General features: G+C 40.3%; 1 protein-coding gene across 3 annotated transcripts in view; it reads left to right on the forward strand.

The window, feature by feature from the left end:
* The window catches only part of PDE4B (phosphodiesterase 4B), a 330845-nt gene that overhangs the window by 104882 nt on the left and 206797 nt on the right, over window positions 1-19166 (forward strand). The window contains exon 1 of one of the 3 annotated variants that reach the window (XM_089515369.1): window positions 6207-7078. The exons of the other annotated variants lie outside the window; for them this stretch is intronic. Within the exon in view, the coding sequence (XP_089371495.1) occupies window positions 6843-7078 (236 nt within the window). The 5' untranslated portion in view covers window positions 6207-6842. Of the gene's footprint in view, window positions 1-6206; window positions 7079-19166 lie in introns of those variants that run through there. 3 annotated transcript variants of the gene reach the window in all.

Here is a 19166-nt window from a genome sequence, read left to right on the forward strand (position 1 = left end):
CAAAATGCTGCTTCTCTGTGGTGTGGAAAAGGGGTGTCCTTGGGCTTCATGCCCTCGGACACCCTGGGAGCAACAGCCAAGGGACAAAGGGATCGCCCAGCCCCTTTCTCCTTGGCATTGTTCCCGCACCCGTTTGGTTGCTGCAGGAACAATGCACACAACGAAAAGGAGTTCTGTTTTGGAGCTCCTTCTTGCACTGCAGCCAGGCTGCCATAAGAGGCCTGGGGTGGCGTGGAAATGTCATGTAGTGCTGTGCTGTTTGGATGCAGCGCATGCGTGATGTCGTTGTCACGTGCCCCATGTGGACAGTAACATGTAATGACAGCACCGTCCACACGAACTAGGGTTAGGGAGCGTGCAGTTGCTGAACACTTTCTAACCCTAGAATTGGCGCCAGTACGCCGCTTTATGGTGGTCTCTGCCATGCCAGAATGACACAAATATTTCTGTTGATCCTGTTGATGCAGCCCAGAATTTCCTTGGCTTTATTGGCAGCTGCATCACATTGTTGGTTCATGTTTAGTGTGTGGTCTACTGAGAGTTTTAATAGTTAAGTGGTATGAAATCCACTGTTAACCATGTTATGGCCTAACAGCTAAGTCTGCTTCCCAACCATGCTGATAAATGGATGCCCAGATGCTGCTCCTGTGTGATAAGAGAGACTTGATAGGGCAGTAATTCTTTAAACTGCCATAGAAATGGAAAGCACACCTCATCAACAAGCTCACCCCAACCAAGTGAAAGTGACATCAGGGTCAGCCAACTCTGTCCATTACGCATTTCTTACACAAAATACGTATTTGGGCTTTGAGGAAAAAAGTGATTTTATTTATCCAAGGCACAGGTTTAGATGGGCACAATGAATTAAACTGATCCCTTTCTTTTAAGTAGAGTTTGTTAAGTGTGAGGGAGGGGGAAACTGCAGACAGACAGAAGGAGTATTACATTTCCACAAGAGTGATTTACTAGAAACAAGAGTAAATGAATAACTAGACTGAGGATGTTGTATAGGAATATGTAGGGCATTCACAATAGGGAAAGCCTCACCCAAGCTCTGTCTGATCCACTTTTTTGTATTTTTACCCATCATTACCTTCCATTGTAGTTTGGCATTCATCTGCGAAAAACAGTTTGTTTGTTTTTAAAATCCTTCTAACGTACTTTTTCTCAAAATATTTATCTTATTTCAAAATGCATGCCAATGGCTGTGTGCTTATTTTGATACTCTTAAAGTTAATCACAGCATTTAGGTTATTGTGAAATCCAGTGGATATTCCAATCCAGATTTAAATCCAAAAATCACAGATTATTTCCCGTAGGAATTTGCTGAAATGGGGTTCCAGAAGCATCTGTGTCATTGTTTTATTCCAGTCCCAAAACAAGGAAAGCCTATTCTGCTTTTATTTTGAAAATTCTGATGGATTAGTGTCTTCTCTGTCCTTATCTGTTTCTTTCTCTGTCCTGCGGGTAAGGTCAGGGCATTATTTTATTAATGCCTTGTCATAAAGCCTTTCTGTTGAATGGTATGAACAGTAAAACCATTTTGATTTTTTTTCACAGACAAAAAAACCCTTCCATTATTAGCACATCATATAAACCACCAGTCTCACATTATACCTTATCTATTTAAACATATTTATACTGACCTTTCTACCTATTGTACAACCATGTGTGCTTTTCTTAATACAAGTTTCGTGGCCCTCTTCTGAAAAGTAGCAAGCTGGGAATATAACAGCTCCAGTGTAATCAGAAAGACTGAGGAAACTAAAAACCATGACAGATGTCACTATATGGAGAAGGACCAGAAGGAAATGAGGTGCTTGTTGCTAAATTGAAATGCATCCCTGAAATGAGATTACATTGATTATTTGAGTTAATGGACAGATTAGAAGCCTGGTGGGAATGGAATGCTTCCTGATTGTGCTGTGTATGCGTTGTGGCATTTATGAAGGCATACAATTATTTGGTGCAATACTTTACAGACCTTTTATTGTCTTCCTTGAATCATCTTGAAAATGTTCATATTACACCTTTGGAGTAGATCCAAATATAAGCATACTAGGAGTAGACCCATCAAATAAAAATTATTTAAGTGGTTTATTACTACTGTAATTTACTGCGTCAGCTTCTATTGCTCTTTTCTTAAAATTCTTAAGTATGGATCCAACACTAATTCTTATCTCACATGTTTTCTTGAAAAGAGAAAATCTAGCCACATCCATGTGTGAGTGTGTTGTGCTGCATCATTGATATCTTTGACAGTTCTGCATGTTTGTGATAAATTAACTAAAATAACATTATTACTTCATTAGCTTTATTCATAGATTTCAGTTTATTTGTCTTTCATCAGGAATCAGTGGAGACAGGAAGAAAAGTGTATATGTTTTCCTGTTAACTTAACAATATGACACATTTCATTTTCTCAGGCTAAAATAGGCAGCCTTTAGAAGATTGTGTGCGACTTGAAGGGCCAAAGGCTCCTCCCCACTGAATTAGATTCCACTCAGTCTCTGTTGGTGAAAATACTTTTGGTGTAAAAGCTTTCTGTAAGAAAACCTCTAGCTGTTTAAAAGCAAGCTAATAGTGAAACCAATTCTCTCTACACATTTCCTGCTGTGTTTGTATTTTTCTCCTGAAATGGTTTATTCCACTTAAGTTTAAACAACATTTCTGCTGTAAATGAGTTTCAAGGGTATTCTCTGGTTTCCTCTTATAGTAGACCAAGCTTCTTATAGAATACACAGTTTATGTATGAAGGTTTGTTGAGATCCAGAGCCTTTTAACAGTGAGAAACAGGATGTTCTTTTTCCTATGTTACACCTGGAAAGCAGATGGCCCATCCTGCAATTCCTAACAGTGTTGCATATACAGTGCGCCCTTGCCTTACGCGGGGATTGGTTCGGGACCCCTCTGTGTAAGGCAAATAGTGCATATGCTCAAGCCCCATTGAAAATAATGGGGCTCGTGCATGATGTGCAGTGCAGTGTATGTGCCACAGATGCACACACCACTCAACTTCCATCGCATGGCTTTCCATCAAAATTTGAATTTTGGAATTTGTTTTATAGTAAAACAGAATCAACATTTCCTCCTTCTTTTCACCTCCTTTGTCTGACAAAGAGGATTGTAAACATGTAGTTTTGTGTCTGTTTGGGTGTCCTAATAAGAACTTTGATAGTTACTAATGTTATACAGTATCTAATATCTAGCTTTATTATAATACAGGCTGGTTGTTATTGATTTCTCCTGACACAGGCCATATTTTCTTTCCTTTGAATACATAGTACATTTTGAGTGCTTGTGGGCTAGGACTCCAGGAGACATGAACCTGAAACAGATGGGCCAAAAGTGCTGGCTTTGGTACAATTTGGAGGTATGGCATTCTGATGACACATGCCCCTGGATGAGGCCAAAGCTGCCTAAGGTGGCCCAAACCTGGTGCAAAAAGGACCACAGAGGAAGTGCTCTATGCCAGTGGTCTATGGTGGACTATGCCAGCGGCTGGCCTTGGGACCGCAGTGTGGTCACTGCAGTCCTGCACCAAACAGAGAGTGATTGTGATGGGAGGGACCTCTGGCTGCTCCTTTTGACCCATCTGCTTCAGGCCTAACTGAAACATCTTTCGGTAGGAAGTAGGCTGAAGCTTTCATAGACTTGATCCTACTTCCTCAGATGCATGTGGTGGAAATGTATTTGAGGATGTAGGTTCAAAACTATGCAAGCTCATGCTACCAACATCTATCTTTCAATTTCAGCCTCAAAGGTGCTGCCCAGCCCCAATCCAGATTGCCACTGCGGTCCTGAGCCAGGCCGCCGGAAGAAACAGATTCTATCCGCTCCTTCTTGGCCCAGTTCTTTGCAAATGATATGGGATCAGCACTGCTTCAGGCAACATTTGGGGTGTGCATCATGTAAACGAAAAAACACCCAACATGGCCTGAAGTCACATCATTTTGCCCATGTGTTTTGAGCCTTCAACTGCCATGGCAACATCTATAGAATCCTGGTAACGTTTTATGGAATCTTGGGATTGTGACTGCCATGGCAATGTTCTGTGAAATCCTGGAATTGTGACTGCCATGGCACCATGCTGTGGAATCTTGGCAATATTCTATGGAATCCTGGGACTGTTATTTCCATGGCAACATTTTATGGAATCCTGGCAATGTTGTATGGAATCCTGGGATTGTGACTGCTATGGTACCATTCTATGGAATCCTGGCAATGTTCTGTGGACTCCTGGGATTGTGACTTTCATGGCAACATTCTATAGAATAATGACAACATTCTATGGAATCATGGGACTGTCAGTTTAGGGAGGGGCATTTAGAATTCTCAGCCAGAGCATTCCAGTGTCTCACCAAACTGCCAATCCCAGGATTCCATATGATGGAACCATAGCAATTGAAGTACAATAATAATCCTATAGTTCTGTAGTGTGAATGGGTGTCAGATGAATTCTTGGTGGGAACACTGGATAAATTTCTAAGATGGGGATGGAGAATCTGTGGCCTTCCAAATTCTATTGGACTCTAATTCTCATCAGTCCCAATCAGCATGGCTAGTGATCAGATGTTATGGGGACTATAATCAAACAACATCTGGTGAGCTTCAAGTGTACCTGATCTCCAGAAACTGACAGTGAGATCTTCTCACTTTTCTGTCTAGTCGTAACAGTTGTCATACTCAGGTTGTTTTTGTTGGCTCATGCTTCCAGAAGGAAGGCCCTTCGTTGTGGACCAAATCATAAAGTATTCCAGTTGGAAACCAAAACCAACTTGGATGCTGGGGTTTAAAATTATGATCTAAAACAAAAGGCATATCTTTCATTGTGCCTTCAAGTCGTTTCTGAATTAGGATTGCCATATCATGGGGTTTTCTTGACAAGATTTGTTCAGAGGGGGTTTGCCATGGCCATCCCCTTAGGCTGAGAGTTTGTGACTTGCCCAAGATCACCCAATGGCCAAGAAGGGAATCGAATCCTCTGGTCTCCAGAGTTGTAGTCCAGTACTCAAACCACGATGCCACATAGTACTTTTCTTTAAAATCACTGTTTATGTATTTTATAAAGATTGTAACTGTCTTTAAAATGAAATATACTATCTGAAATAAATATATATCTGAGCATATCATGTCTACAGCGATACAGACTTCAAGAAAACAACAAAATCTTGAAGCAAAACATTTGAGTGACAAACATCCCCCCCATCCCTGCTGAATTCTCAATATATTTTAACAGCATCTTTGGCAGTATCTGCACTCCAGTTTATCACTACTGTAACTACCATGGTGTGATGCTATGGAATTCTGGGAATTGTAGTTTGTTGTGGCACAAGAGCTCTTTTGGAGAAAAGGCTAAAAGGTCTCACCAAAATACAAACCCCAGAATTCCATAACATTGAGCTATAGGGCAGTTAAAGTGGTGTCAAACTGGATTATTTCTGCTGATACATCCTTGTGGTGGTTTAAATTTGGGCTGAACTGCAAATTTGGGTGCCAGTTATGGCTGAAAAACAGGACTGAAATATGTTTAAATTTGTAATAGGAGTGCCAAGTTCTGGTGCTGGTAAGAAATGCTAGATTTAGATGTAAGTCTAAGAATAGGGACAAGGGGAAAAGGCCTAAATTCTAATTTTAGCAGAAATACTACATTTTAAAAGTTGTAGAATAAGCCAGCCATTCACCTCATATCTCCATGAGGTTCCTATTTAATAAACTTTTAAATCTTGGTCTTCCCTTTAACTTAACCTCTGCAAAATGTTAAGAAACACTGGTTTTAGCTGCTGCAATCTCCAGAGACAATTTTAACTGAAAATACTATTTGAGGGTTTAGGCTTTATTTTAGCCATATATGGAGCCTGTATAGGTCTTCTCACTTCTCATATTAGTAGTGATTGATTCTTACCAATCTGCTCTTAAACATTTATAACATATAAAATGAAGTTGACACTAATTAGATGATATTGTTACTTCTCCCATTGTAGCAGGTTTTGGAAATGTTTTAATTTGCTGTATCTTCACGGCAGAACCTTTGACTAAATATATTTGTTTCAGGTTATTCTAAGAATATATTCAGCTTTAATATTTGTTTTGAAATTATAAAACCGCGGTCTCTTGACATCTGTATAAGATGATCTCTTTTGAAGCTGTCATAGACTGGTACAGTGTTATGCAAGGGCATATACTGTTAAAAAAGAATAGCCTTATGTATAGTATTAGGAAGGGCTAACTAGTGTCCACTTGTCAAAATAATTCCAACCAATGAGTATGTCGTAGGTGGAGCAACTGTTGTGTGGGCTGTGGGCAGATTATTCTGAATGAAAACAAATTTTAAATAAAACATGCTGGATTTCATTTAACCTTGTTCTATGAGGTTCACAACAGGAAGGGGAACTGTTATTTTTCAGTAAGTGGGGGAAATAAAAAATCAGTTTGGGTTGATCAGGTATTTTAATCCTAACATTCTGTGGGAAAGGACTGATGGGGCGTCCTTATGCATTTTTCATGAGCTGGTATATGCAGCTGAATGAATTCAGTGAGTGTCATACCATGTAGCTTGCAGACAAACCACATCCACAAGGAGGCTACTGACACAGAAAGCACTTTGGCGCATTTTCAGAGGGGAAGCCAGGACTGATAAAGCTCTTTCTGACAGGATTGACTTATCTGTTCTTCGATTATGCTGCCGTTTGCTTTGGTCAGCCTTCTCATTCAGACCTAAACTCGGTGAATGACTGGCACGGAGCTTGTCGACTTATCAGCATTTGAATCTCCAGCAATGTCTCTGGGCTGTGCTATTGTTGTATTTTCTGAATGGTGAAAGCTAACATAATATCCAAGCTATGACAGCAAAAGATTCTTCTAAGGAACTTGCTGCTCCGGAGACAGAGGTTTACATAAAGACTTTCAAAGAACAAATGCATTTAGAACTTGAGCTTCCTAGAGTGCCGGGGAACAGACCCACCTCTCCAAAAATTTCCCCCCGCAGTTCTCCAAGGAACTCTCCATGCTTTTTCAGAAAGTTGCTGGTGAATAAAAGCATTCGTCAACGCCGACGTTTCACAGTGGCACATACATGGTAAGATGACTTTAATATTAACAGTTGTTCAGAAAGGTGGATGTGGTATTGCTTTTTACATTCCCCCAACCCAAAAATCTATGATTTGTAGACAATAACTTCTGCAGTAGCAAAATAAAAATAAAATAAAAAAATAAATAAAAGCATTTATATCATTTATGCAACTCTGATAATTGTCATGTTTTCAAAGCAAATAATGTACTTGCTAAATATTACTTTTGAAAACTGTCTCTCCAAATGCCCTGAAATCCACTCAGTGTTACCAATCTTAGCCTACAAAAGATTGTTTGTGGAATCTTACACTCTGAAAAAAGATGGTGATGTGCTTGAATGTTGACATTACTGTCATTTGACTGTAGGGCATAATGTCCCTCTCATGATGCATCTTGGGGAAGATCTAGCCAGCAGCCAGATTTATTAAACTGAACATTTTTGGTCTCTCGACCCTTTGTTTGATTTTTTTATAGCCCATTTGTGTCTGGATTTTGTTATTACTGAGAACAAATAGGAAATTGTACTGTCTATATACAGTAATAAAGGACTGATAATTTATTTTCATTTTGGATTTTCTCTTCTCTGGACATGAAGTTGGGATTTATTTCATTTATATGCCTACGATTCTCACATTTTGAGATGTCAGCATATGTTAAATCAAGTTCCAATCTTGTATAACTTTGTTGTTGTTGCTCTTCTTAATATCACTCTTAAAACTGCAATAGAAATAAAATTATCCTAATAATTGCTGAAGGATGTGGGTGAGAGGAAATGAAAAAGCTTAAGTGTGTGTTTGTATGTTTGGGGAGGGGGAGAGTTAAACTATTGGGTACTCTATTCCCACAGACATTGCCTTTTATATTTTTACATACTTGCAATGTAGATTATATTTATGTTTGTGTTAGAAAGGGCTTACTGTTGCACTAAACAAGAACTTTCAAGAAGGAGCATTTAGTCATTCCTTCTTTTTCTTCATTCATAGCAAATGAGCAACTGTACAGCTGTTTTGAATTTTTACCACTAAAAAAACATTGGGAGGGGGAAACCATATGCCATGTGACCACAAATTAAAGCTAATAATTTCCTAAAGCATTGTAATCCAAAGGGCTAAGCACTGTGAGAGTGTTTCAGAATGGTTTTCATTAAAAATGTATTGCTAGGTATGCTTCTAGATGTTTTGCTGTGGCAGTATGAATATGAGGAGTGGAGAACATGTGGTCCTCTAGATGTTGTTGCATTGGAACTCCCATCAACCCTAGCCAGTATAGCCAGTGGTGAAGGATGGTTGAATTGCATTTAGACTATTGCTATTTTCTCAAGATTGGAAGTCAGCAGCTATCATTCAGTTTTATACATCTTGCTAGTATGCTGTCTGTCTTCAGATGTAAGCTATTCTACCATTGTCAATTAATTGCCTCTGACACTGGATGTGGAAATACAGTCAGGATTCAAGTCTGTTCACATAGTTTAGTGGAAGAGTAAGGAGAAAAAGGCCAGTAAAATAAATGAGGGCAAATAAGGTGTAATGGTTTGAGCATTGGACTAGGACACTGGGAGATCAGGGTTCGAATCATGGCTTGGCTGTGGAAAACCATTGGGTGAACTTGGGCAAGTCACTCTCACTCAGCTTCAGAGGAAGGCAATGGTAAGCTCCTTCTGAAGAAACTTGCCAAGAAAACTCATGATAGGGTTACCTTAGGGTCTCCATAAGTCAGAAACAAGTTGAAGGGATACAACAACAACAACAACAACAATAAATGAACATTAGGTGCAGCTACATATTTCAGCACACTTTTGCCATGGTTCAAAGGTTTAAAAATTTGCCTGCTTTCTTTTTGAATTATTAAACAGAGCCAAAATTGTTAGACACTTTTCGTTCAGATAAAAATAAAGATAGTATACTCATAATCTTTCCATATCTAACAGAAACAATCAAACATATGAGAGTTTCCCTGTTTTTTATTATATATGAAAGCTAGTCACAAATAATATACAACTGCATAGTAATACCAAAGGTTCATTGCTTTATCCAGCAGTATTCTTGAAATCCCTGTTGACAGCTGTAGCCTAGAGTGCCTTTTATAAGATTTGGTTCCTTTGCCAACAATACCCACCTAGAGTGATTTTCATAGAATGATCTGTATAGTCTCTGTAGTCCTGTGTAGGTAAGGCTGTATAAACAACTCACTGGGTTGCTGCCATCATTAAGCCACAGGCCCAAATCTCCCACAGTGTCTCCTGATGACCACTGTTAAGCAGTTTTCACTGCCTGCATTTTAAAAAAGAATTCTGTTCCTTCTGCCCTAAATGATTACAATCCACCCACAAGAATTTTTCTAGAGGATGAACTCTACCTCTAGTCACTTACATAGGACAAAGAATTACAATCACAATACCTCCAGTTTCTATGCCAGGTTTCCATTTGACCTTCCAACCACTGTTTGTTAATGGCCCTTATTGATATAATCATCAGTCTTTGTATGTTTTGCCTCTCATTTCCCCCACATTCTCCTCCCACGCAACCAAAGTAGCATTCTCATGAAATGGGCTGTAGTCCACAAAATCTTATGCCCTGCTTTATTTACACTTTCTTGGAATTGCCACAACAAAATAACATGGTGACCTCCGAGGAAATCTCCCACTACGTTTCAGTTTGAGGAAGGACCCTTTCCTATGGCATGAAACAGGCACACTAGAGAGCTCCATATGAACATCATCAGCCACTTTGAATTCTTTTATATACAGAGCACCATCAGCCACTTTTCTGGATAGTATTTTACAGTCGACCCTTGACATTCATGGGGGTTAGGGGCACAAGACACCCATGAAAGTCAAAAATGTGTGAATAAGGCAGGAGCATGAGAGCGGTGTGGACATGCATGCCCCATCTCTTTTTCAAAGCCTCAAACAGCTCTAGCAAGCTGAGGCAATGGAAGAGCAGGGGAGCACACCTTCACAGCTCCCTCCTTCCCTTCCAAGGTTTCAGGGAGCTACAGGGAGCTCTCTGAAGCCTTGGAACAGTAGGAAGGAGGGTGTGTTCACGTTCACTTTCCCCAAACCCCTTCCCAAGGCAAGAGAGTTGTCTTTCCCCGCGCATCTCCCTGTCCTGGAAAAGGATGGGGGATTATTTTCCCCAAACCCCTTCCTAAGGCAAAAATCTGCTTGGGGAAAGAGGCAGCTCTCCATCCTGGAAAGGGTCGGGATTGGTGTGCTCACCCTTCCCGGCTTCTCCCTCCTGGGCTTTTTTCCTCCCCAGGGGAAAAACCCAGGAGGGAGGAGGAGGAGAAGTGCATGCGCAGTGGCCTTGACCTCACAAATAATTGAAACCGCGTGTGTCAAAGCTGCAAATGTTGAGGGATGGCTGTATTGTAGAAATGCCTACCCTTGCCTTCAGCACAGGGATTTAAAAAATAAATAAAAGCCAGCAACTAATTCTTACTTACCATATATACTCGACTATAAGTCGAGAATTTTTTGCCCCAAAATGGCATCCAAAATCTCGGGTAGATTTGTATATGGGGCAATGCGGTACTTTGACCAAGCCTCTCCCCAGCCAGGCTACCTCTGCAAGGGATAGCCCAGCTGGGGAGGTGCTGGGAAAGGTGACCGATTGCCCCGCAGCCCCCCCTTGGCTCGTCTCCCTCTGATGAGAAAAGCCCAGTGAGGGAGACGATCACGCACCCTGCAGCCTCTCCTCAGCCAGGCTGTGTCCCCAGGGAAGGAGCCTGGCTGAGGAGATGCTGAGGAGGGTGATCACGCGCCCTGCATCCTCTCCTTGGCCAGGCTCTTTCCCCAGGGAAGGGACCTGGCTAAGGAGACGCCAAGGAGGGTGATCGCCCTCCCAAAAGCCTCTCCTCGGCCAGGCTCTGTCTCCAGGGAAGGCGCCTGGCTGGAGGGACGCTGAGGAGGGCGCACGATCGCCCAAAAGCCTCTCCCTGGCTGGGCTTCTTTTGCGGGGAGTGAGTGAGGGAGACGCTGAGGAGGGCACGCGCTTGCCAGCAGCCTCTCCCCAGCTGGGCTGCCCACTCAATCTGACCCTCGACGTATCTACGGGTCGTATAAAAAATCCATATTTTTGGCCCCAAAATTTGACCACGACTTATACATGAGGTCGACTTGTACACGAGTATATACAGTAAGTAACAGAAACCACAAAATGCTTAGCAGCAAAATAAAACTTTTAAAGCTCTCTTGCTTTAAAGATCTTACAAAACAGGTTATTAATCTGAGATAACACAGGGAACATGCCATGAGGTAAGCTTCTCTGTATGGGACATTCCAAAGGCATGGTGACATAACCCAGAGGATCCTCTTTGTTAAACCAACATGCTTGAAGCTAGGGAGACCCAAAGGGCAACCTTCAAAGGTGACTTTACATTTTAGTTTATTCATGTGGTAATTACCATAGTGATGCTGCAAAAATTCATAATTTCAGACTACACATTTCCTTGGTTCATAATGTCTGTGATCCTAGTGTTAAAGATGAATACGAATCCACACTTTGCTGGAGATACTGGGCTAAACATAACCCACAAGATAAATTGCTTCTACTGGTGTATTAGCTTCTGAGCCAGTCATTTTCTTACACAGCTTCACTCCCAAGATCACTTAATTGGATACTTAAATATGGGAAAGATAGGAATGCAGCCTCAGTTTCTCCCTCAAACTGGCTCTAATCCAATACACTTGTGATAGGTAAGGAGAAAGAAAACATTCAAAATACTAGAGTGAAAGCTCAAAAGAAAACAGCAACTGTACAACCATATCCCACAGCATGCACATAGATGAAATTAATTGGTGGGTGGGTTATAGAAAGACTTCCAGCCGCTGAATGAAATTGCAGTGCCCAGAGAGCAGTTAAAATGTACTTTTAGTTTAAGCCCAAATTTGGTACACTAACTCAAGCAAACCTAAAATCAAATACTGTGAGTATCCTCTTGCAACCTGAAGAGCAATCCATCTTACCTATAGTAACGGCTGAAGATATCTGAATAATTTCAGAATTTGTCTAAAAAAAGCTAGGATGCAACTATTTTCATTTGATTGTTCATCACTGGGTTATTATCATTGAAACATTGGTGAGTTGGTTGTGGGGGCTTCCATGTACCAGCTCTGCTACCCATATGGTGTTGTTACTTACTGAGAAGAGATGCAGTAGACTCTCTTCAGTAGATTCATCACAATGGGCCTTTTTATTGGTCACTTTATTGGAACCTAGTGGAATATATGTTAGATTCTGTAGTCGTGTAAATTGTATTTGTGCATATTCCTCTTTATGTATACCCCATTGCTGATCACAGAGTTACATTCCTAATAATGTATACCCAATGAGGGCCAAATGTGAACACACTTTGGAGACTGGAATATCCAGTCAAGAGGAGACTCTATATGCTTCTCCTAAGAAGCATAAAGAGCCTTTAAGTCAGTCTATGTGCATTGCAGTATCTCAGCTCATCTCCAAATTTTCTACAGTAATAAAATAATGTTTTAATTTTGCTTTATTTGTATGCTGCCATTCATCCCTAGGGAAGGGGCATCTTTATGCTAGTCAAATGGCCAGTAATGCTAGTAGAACTGCTAGATGCTTGTTTGGGTATTTTACCCCTTGTGCTTGAAGTATAAAAGGAATCTGGAAGACTGGTTTGATGAAAGATGGTGTTGGGACAGCAAAGACTAAATATATTTATTGTATGCAGTGACATGTACAATACCAGCTCCAGCTCTCTAAAAAGCAATAATCTGTATAAAACTACGAATAGACATTATTCCAAATTGATGGTTATTTAATCTGCATCTCAGATTATTTAATCTCCCTCAGTAAAGATTTAAACATGGGTCTGGTTAACCCCTTCATCCTTTTTTGGTCTGAAGACCAATAATCTGAGCCAGGATACCTAGAGCATGCATACATTTCTGATATTGGTTATGTATAGTTGAAGTATTGTAGGAATTCCTTGGCCCAATTAAAAATATTCCTGTTTCTCATTCATTGTTTCAAGTTTTACATTCAATGAACTATGCATTTTCAAATATTCTGTGCCCTTCATTCTAATTGCTTATTTTCTTTTCAGAATTTTGGTAATCGTTGCTCAGGTCGAAAGGTGTATGCTAAGGTGTGACCTTCATTGAGACTTACTGCATAGTAAATGTGCTGAGCCAAATGGGCTAGAGGGTAGAATTAAGTTCAGTTTCTTATTAATATATCAGATTCTGTTGACGCAAAGCCTATAAGGATAGTTTCTTCTTTGCTCTTGAGGGAGGATGTGTGTAAGGATACTGTCCTGTTGACACTGGAAGCTGTTCTGTATTCATATAGATAAGCATTTGTTTGCTTATCTGGAGCAGCTATTTCAGTGAAAAGTGTCTAGAGGAAGACTTTCTCTCACAGTTCATTTGTCATCCCAGCATGATTGAAGCTGAACACTGGGTATATTAACATTTTCCAGGATGTTCTATGTCTTCTCATTACAAAAACAAAGCCCAGAAATAGAAGCTAGTTTTGATTTAAGAACCTAATATTGTAGATCATGCTTCAGATATTAATGGAAACTTTTCCCATTGGAACTATATTTTGATTGTGTGGGGTTTCTTGGAGTCAAAGCAGTGTTAGAACAGAACAAAACAACAGTATGAACAGTGCATACCCAGTCCAGGCCTTTCTCCAGAACAGAAAGTATGCTTGTATAGTTAAACTAGGACTTGTAGTTCAAGAGATAGAGAGTTCTGTGCTTTCTTATGCAATGTGATCTCTCCTGAGAATTATTCAAAGCAGAATTCCTTGTTTCTAGGCTGAAGAGACAGAAGGGATATCTAGTGGGAAATTCAAAACATTATATTCAATCAAGGACAAGGAGAGCCAGTGCCATACCTTCCCACTATCCTAATTTGGTAGGGCCAGTCCTGATTAATCCTTTGCTTTCCTACTGTTTCAGATCATTTCAAAAATATTTATTTCTCCTTCCACTTTCCCCCTTCATCCTCAGCTTACTTCAGTTGCCTCAGACTGAGTTTAAAGTGTGAAAGCCATTTGCACTGAATTGACCCAGCAGGAGAAATTGGAGAGGAGGAGTGGAATTTTGTCTTTCCCAGTAGGCTCTGGCAAAATCAAATTGCTGCAGCCTTTCCTAGTTTGTCTGTTCTTCCTCAGTAGCAACTTTTGCCACCTTGACCACATTTTGGTGTTGCTTGTTCACATGTGCAATACTTTACATAAGATGTTCAGCCCCAAATATATGGGAATAATAGATTCATAGTGTGTCAACCCTACCAGAATTCACTAATCTCACTGAGAGTGAAATCAGGCTCTGGCAAGAAAGGTAAGCAAAAAGCCCTCTTTGGTTCTGTTACTAAAGCAGAGAAAGTTTTACAGAGAAATAGAGAATCCTTCTCCTTCCCAGCCCATGGCAGTAGTGTCACTGGGAGGTGCAGATGTGTGGACCACACCAGATGACACCCCAGAGGGAGGTGACACCCAGTTGGCCCCCCTGCACATGCCTGTCTTTGCCTGGATCTTCTTAGGAAAACAGGTGGCAGCAAGGAGCCAGGCTGAGCGTGCGTGTGCTCCCAGTACCTCCTTGTTACCACCCACTTCTCCCCCGAGGAGAAGGGGACAGCGACGAGGATGGAGGCCACGACAGGAAGAGATGGGGGCACACACTCAGCCTGACTGAGCCTGTGCTTGCACCTTCTTGCGGAAGTCCTGCCCCTTCTGTCTCTGAAGGTACTGGGGGCAAACACATGGCAAGGAGGTACAGGGGATATGCACATGCTCAGACTGGCCTCCCCCCACACACTGGGTGACACCTTGAGTAGGGATGCCACTGCTGCAGGGATCAGGTGAAGCCTGGAATTTGTTTAGTTTCCATCCTTGTTGGATGGAGGTGCACCATGGTAGCAAATGCTGTACCACGTGTCCCCAATTTGCAGTTTGGACATGAAGATGGACATTCAACTTATAATGTCTGTTAGGTGTAGAGGCAGAACAAGCCAAGGAATCTTCATTGATTTCCCCTCCTTTTGGTGGTGGAAACAGGGAATGGAGGCAAGTGAGGTTGCAGAGAGCCTTTATACTTACACTTTTCCCTTCTATGTCAGAACCAAATGTGTAAAGTGTGAAGCTTGAGTGTAATTAGTTACAAAATTATTCAGTTTTTTTCTCTCTGATAGCACAGGTAAAACTATACTATATTAAGACTATTGACTTAATAAGGCATATCTTCACTCCTGTTGAAGTGTGGTGGTACATTTACTTCTTTCACTTTTATCGTTATGGGGGTATGGTCTCACTAAAAAAGTGGGGAAGGAATATCACATTGTACAAGTGCTGGTTTGTGTTGTGTCCTATGTTTCTGCCTTGTGTTCACTTGGGATGACTGAGGTGATGAAAGACTTCACACAAGGTCAGTGTTTATTTTGTACTAGAGGATTTTAACATTCAGATGTTTTAAGAAGTAACTAGGAACTAAGTAATTCAGTTACTTGTGGCTAATGGGAAGATAAAGAATGATCTGTAAAATTGAAATTATATTGGCTGCGAACTACTTCTGGGAATTCCTCAATAATATAGCTGTATAAAACCTATTACTCTGATAAAATTATTTCAGCTTCAAGCTTAGACTTCTAAAAGAGAACAGGAAATTTAAAGTAAGATAAGAGAAAAGGCCCTACCCCTTTTGAGGAGGGGGAGCTTGTTAGGAACACATTATGGGTACTTCTGTAATTGATAAAAAAACTTAAGTGATATCAAAGTCCAGTGAAACCTGTAATAATAGGTGTGCATATATGTGTGTATGTGTGTGTAGGGGAGAATCTGGACATGTTATTACAATTTGATGTTATAGTCGTGCCTGGATAGTCTTCTTAAAATTTATTTGAATGTAATTTATTAAAAATACTTTTGTATTTGTATTCATCACATGCTCATAATTCTTTTAATATTGAAATAAACATAATAGTAATAATATAATCTAACATCATGTAAGAAATCAAAACATAAAGCATAGCAAGAAAGGCTGGAACATAGTAGAGCAGTCATTAATTCCAAAGGCCAAATAGAATATACCAAAGAATGCATTTGTTTGTGGAAAAACAGCAGGGAAGGGGTTGTACCAGCCTTTCGGAACAAAATTCCACTGCCACAGAAAAAGATCTACCCCTTGTAGGTGGTAATTGTGTTCCTCACAAAATGGAATCTATAGCAGAGCCAGCCTTCTTATGTAAAGGGAAGGGAGGGGAACATATAGGAAGAGACTGGTTTATTTATAATCAGGCATTCAGAGCTCTTCAGGGTTTAAAGTTAAGAAACAGCAGTTTGAATTGGGCGAAGAAACAAATGAGCCCGTACAGACAGGCCAAAATAAAGCTGCTTCAGGTCACTTTGTAGGTATGCTGTTTAAATGATGCATGCATCCTAAGAGGCCAGAAGCTGTGCCAAAGCCATGCTCCAGTCCTAAGGACTGGAGTGCAGCTTTGGCACAGCTTCTGGCTTCTTAAGTGTGTGTGTCATTTAAACAGCATACCTCCAAAGTGACCTGAAGCAGCTTTATTTTGGCCTGTCTGTATGAGCCCAAATGTTTCCAGATCCTATGTGAGAGGCACAGTCTATATCATTTAAATATCATACCCTCCAAGTATCACAGTTTGGCAGGGACAGTCCCAAATAATCCTCTATAGTCTCACTTCTTAAGTTGTTTTTAAAATGTCCCAGTTTCTCTCTTCTTCTCTTACATCCCCCCTCTTCAACTTACTTCAGTTGCTGCAAATTGAGTTCAAATTGCAAAAAGTAGTTTGCATGTAATTAACTCAGCAGAGAGAGAGGATAGGAGGAGGCAGAATCTTGTCCTTCCCAGTGGATTCAGGGATAAGAATATAGCTGCAGCCTTTCTTAGCTTGTATGTTCTTCCTGATTAGTAATTTTACTATCTTGAGCCTACTCTGATGTTGTTTGGTCACATTTGTTCCAGTTTTCATCTGTGAAATAAGTGCCTCTTGTACATTAAAAAAGATAGTTGTGGTGGGAAACATGATAAAAAACCAACAACAGAGGAAGCTTAATATCCTTTGATGGTTCATGAGACCATATATTGTTGGATGCTGTTGTGGTTGTGTTACTTGTATAACAGCCCTAGTTTGTACTGCCACCTCCCTGCCTTGATGCATGGGCCCAGACAGAATTCCCTTCACACAGAGACTTGACTGACATTGACTGCATTAATTTTAAGTCCCTCAGGCAGTTTAACAGTATGTTAAACTTTGGAAGCATCCTTATTTTAATCCCAGGAAATGAAGTTTTCATTCTGCTTTTATTGTTTATATTTAATTGTATTATTTATTGAAATGGAATCTTCCTCATATATCTTGATGTCTTGTTTTACTTTGCATTATGAGTCACCCTGAGATAAATATTCTGAAGGGCAATGTATAAATCCCTTAAATAAATAAAATGAATGAGATTCCAAGACACAGATTGAAAAGGTTATTTTCTGAGCTACAGTGCCATGCTGGCTGAGGGATACTGGAAAATTGTAATTAAAAAACCAAAAACTTTTCCAAACTCTGGTGGTGTCTGCATGGAGAAAAAGAAATGTTCCTGCGCCATTCTTGCATTGACCAGTTTAGACAATGCACACGGCCAAAACAGGCAGAACACAGAACCAATCCATACTCTATGGTGATTCTTTGGAGTAAAAAGACTCCCTTTTACATCCAGATCAGGACAGAAATTCTGGGGAATCCCTGGGCATTTAGACAGCACACTGGTACAAGGGGAAGCGTGTCGGAGGACAGATGAGCCACTTTTCCTCCCATGAACTTCTAACATGCCACAGCACTTTCCACTCTCAAGGTTCCACAATTCCTCTGGGGCTATTCCTTTTGCAGATGTGCAGACTGATAGTTCACATTAGCGCCACAATACTGTCAATAAATCACATTGACACAAATTGATTGCACAAACGAGTTATCACACAACAGTGCGTGTGGACAGTACTTCTAGTATTGACCCATTTCTGGTGCCACTTGTGCAGACTGTTCATCCTCTCCACAGATTCAGAAGCCCTAACTGAAAGCCAGGTTTTCCTATCCTCATGGATACCACCTGTGTTCCAGCATCATGTTTCCAACTTGAAGCATTTGTGCAGTCCATAAGCAGGACATACGCCATTGTTTATTCCTCACATTTGGTTTCCAGTGGTGAAGTACCTCTAGATGTGGATATTTCATTTGGTTATCAAGTTTAATTTTCCATAAACTGCATATGTGCTTAGTTTTTCCATTTCAAATTTAATCTCTCACACTGTTCTCACACACATAACTGCTTTAAAGGCAAGAGAATGACCGTGAAAACAAAATGTTAAAGATCATTTCTTAAACTAGGTGAAGAATGTTTAAGGATGAAAAGAATGTGATCATGCTTGTACTGAAGAGGTCTTTGGTGCTTTTTCATTCAAGTGTAGTAGAGTGTTGTTATAGTATTCATTTCTTAAATTGCAATATAAATGCTAGTAAAGTGCTGTTCATATAAAATCCACTTAATTCCTGGTCTGTATTGATTCTTGTATTAAATATATGTTATTAATATGGAGTGAACTAGTAATAGCTGTAGAATGTAAATATGGGAACCATTGAAGCAAGCCTTTACACTCTTTGACATAATCCCTCTTGAAGTATTATCCACATGTGGACAAGTTGGCAACTGACAGCTTTCACACCCAGCATCTTGCGTACCATCTGTCAGCCTCCACCTAAAAGCCTCCTTCACACATAGAGCACCTGATACCAGGGCCATCTGATAGCCTTCACCTGTAGTATCCTGTAGGACTGCAACCAGCACCATTCCATTGCCCTCTTCTTTAGAACATGTAGGTTCTAAATCTTGAGAAGCGCTTTCTTATATACTAGTAATGATCCACATATATTATTATGTAATCAGAATGGTAATATCTTATAACAGATATTGGTTAGTATAGGAAAATTCCATTATCTACAGAAATATATTTTCTTATTTTTTTTAAAAAAAAGAACCAGGTGAGAGAACAACATAAAGTGCACACAGAATTTTGGGGTGGAAAGGGAGGAATGAGAATTTTGGGGAGGA

The sequence above is a fragment of the Sceloporus occidentalis genome, unplaced genomic scaffold, assembly GCF_023333645.1.
Source record: "Sceloporus occidentalis isolate IW3139 unplaced genomic scaffold, rSceOcc1.0.p SCAF_3, whole genome shotgun sequence".
Classification (NCBI taxonomy): domain Eukaryota; kingdom Metazoa; phylum Chordata; class Lepidosauria; order Squamata; family Phrynosomatidae; genus Sceloporus; species Sceloporus occidentalis.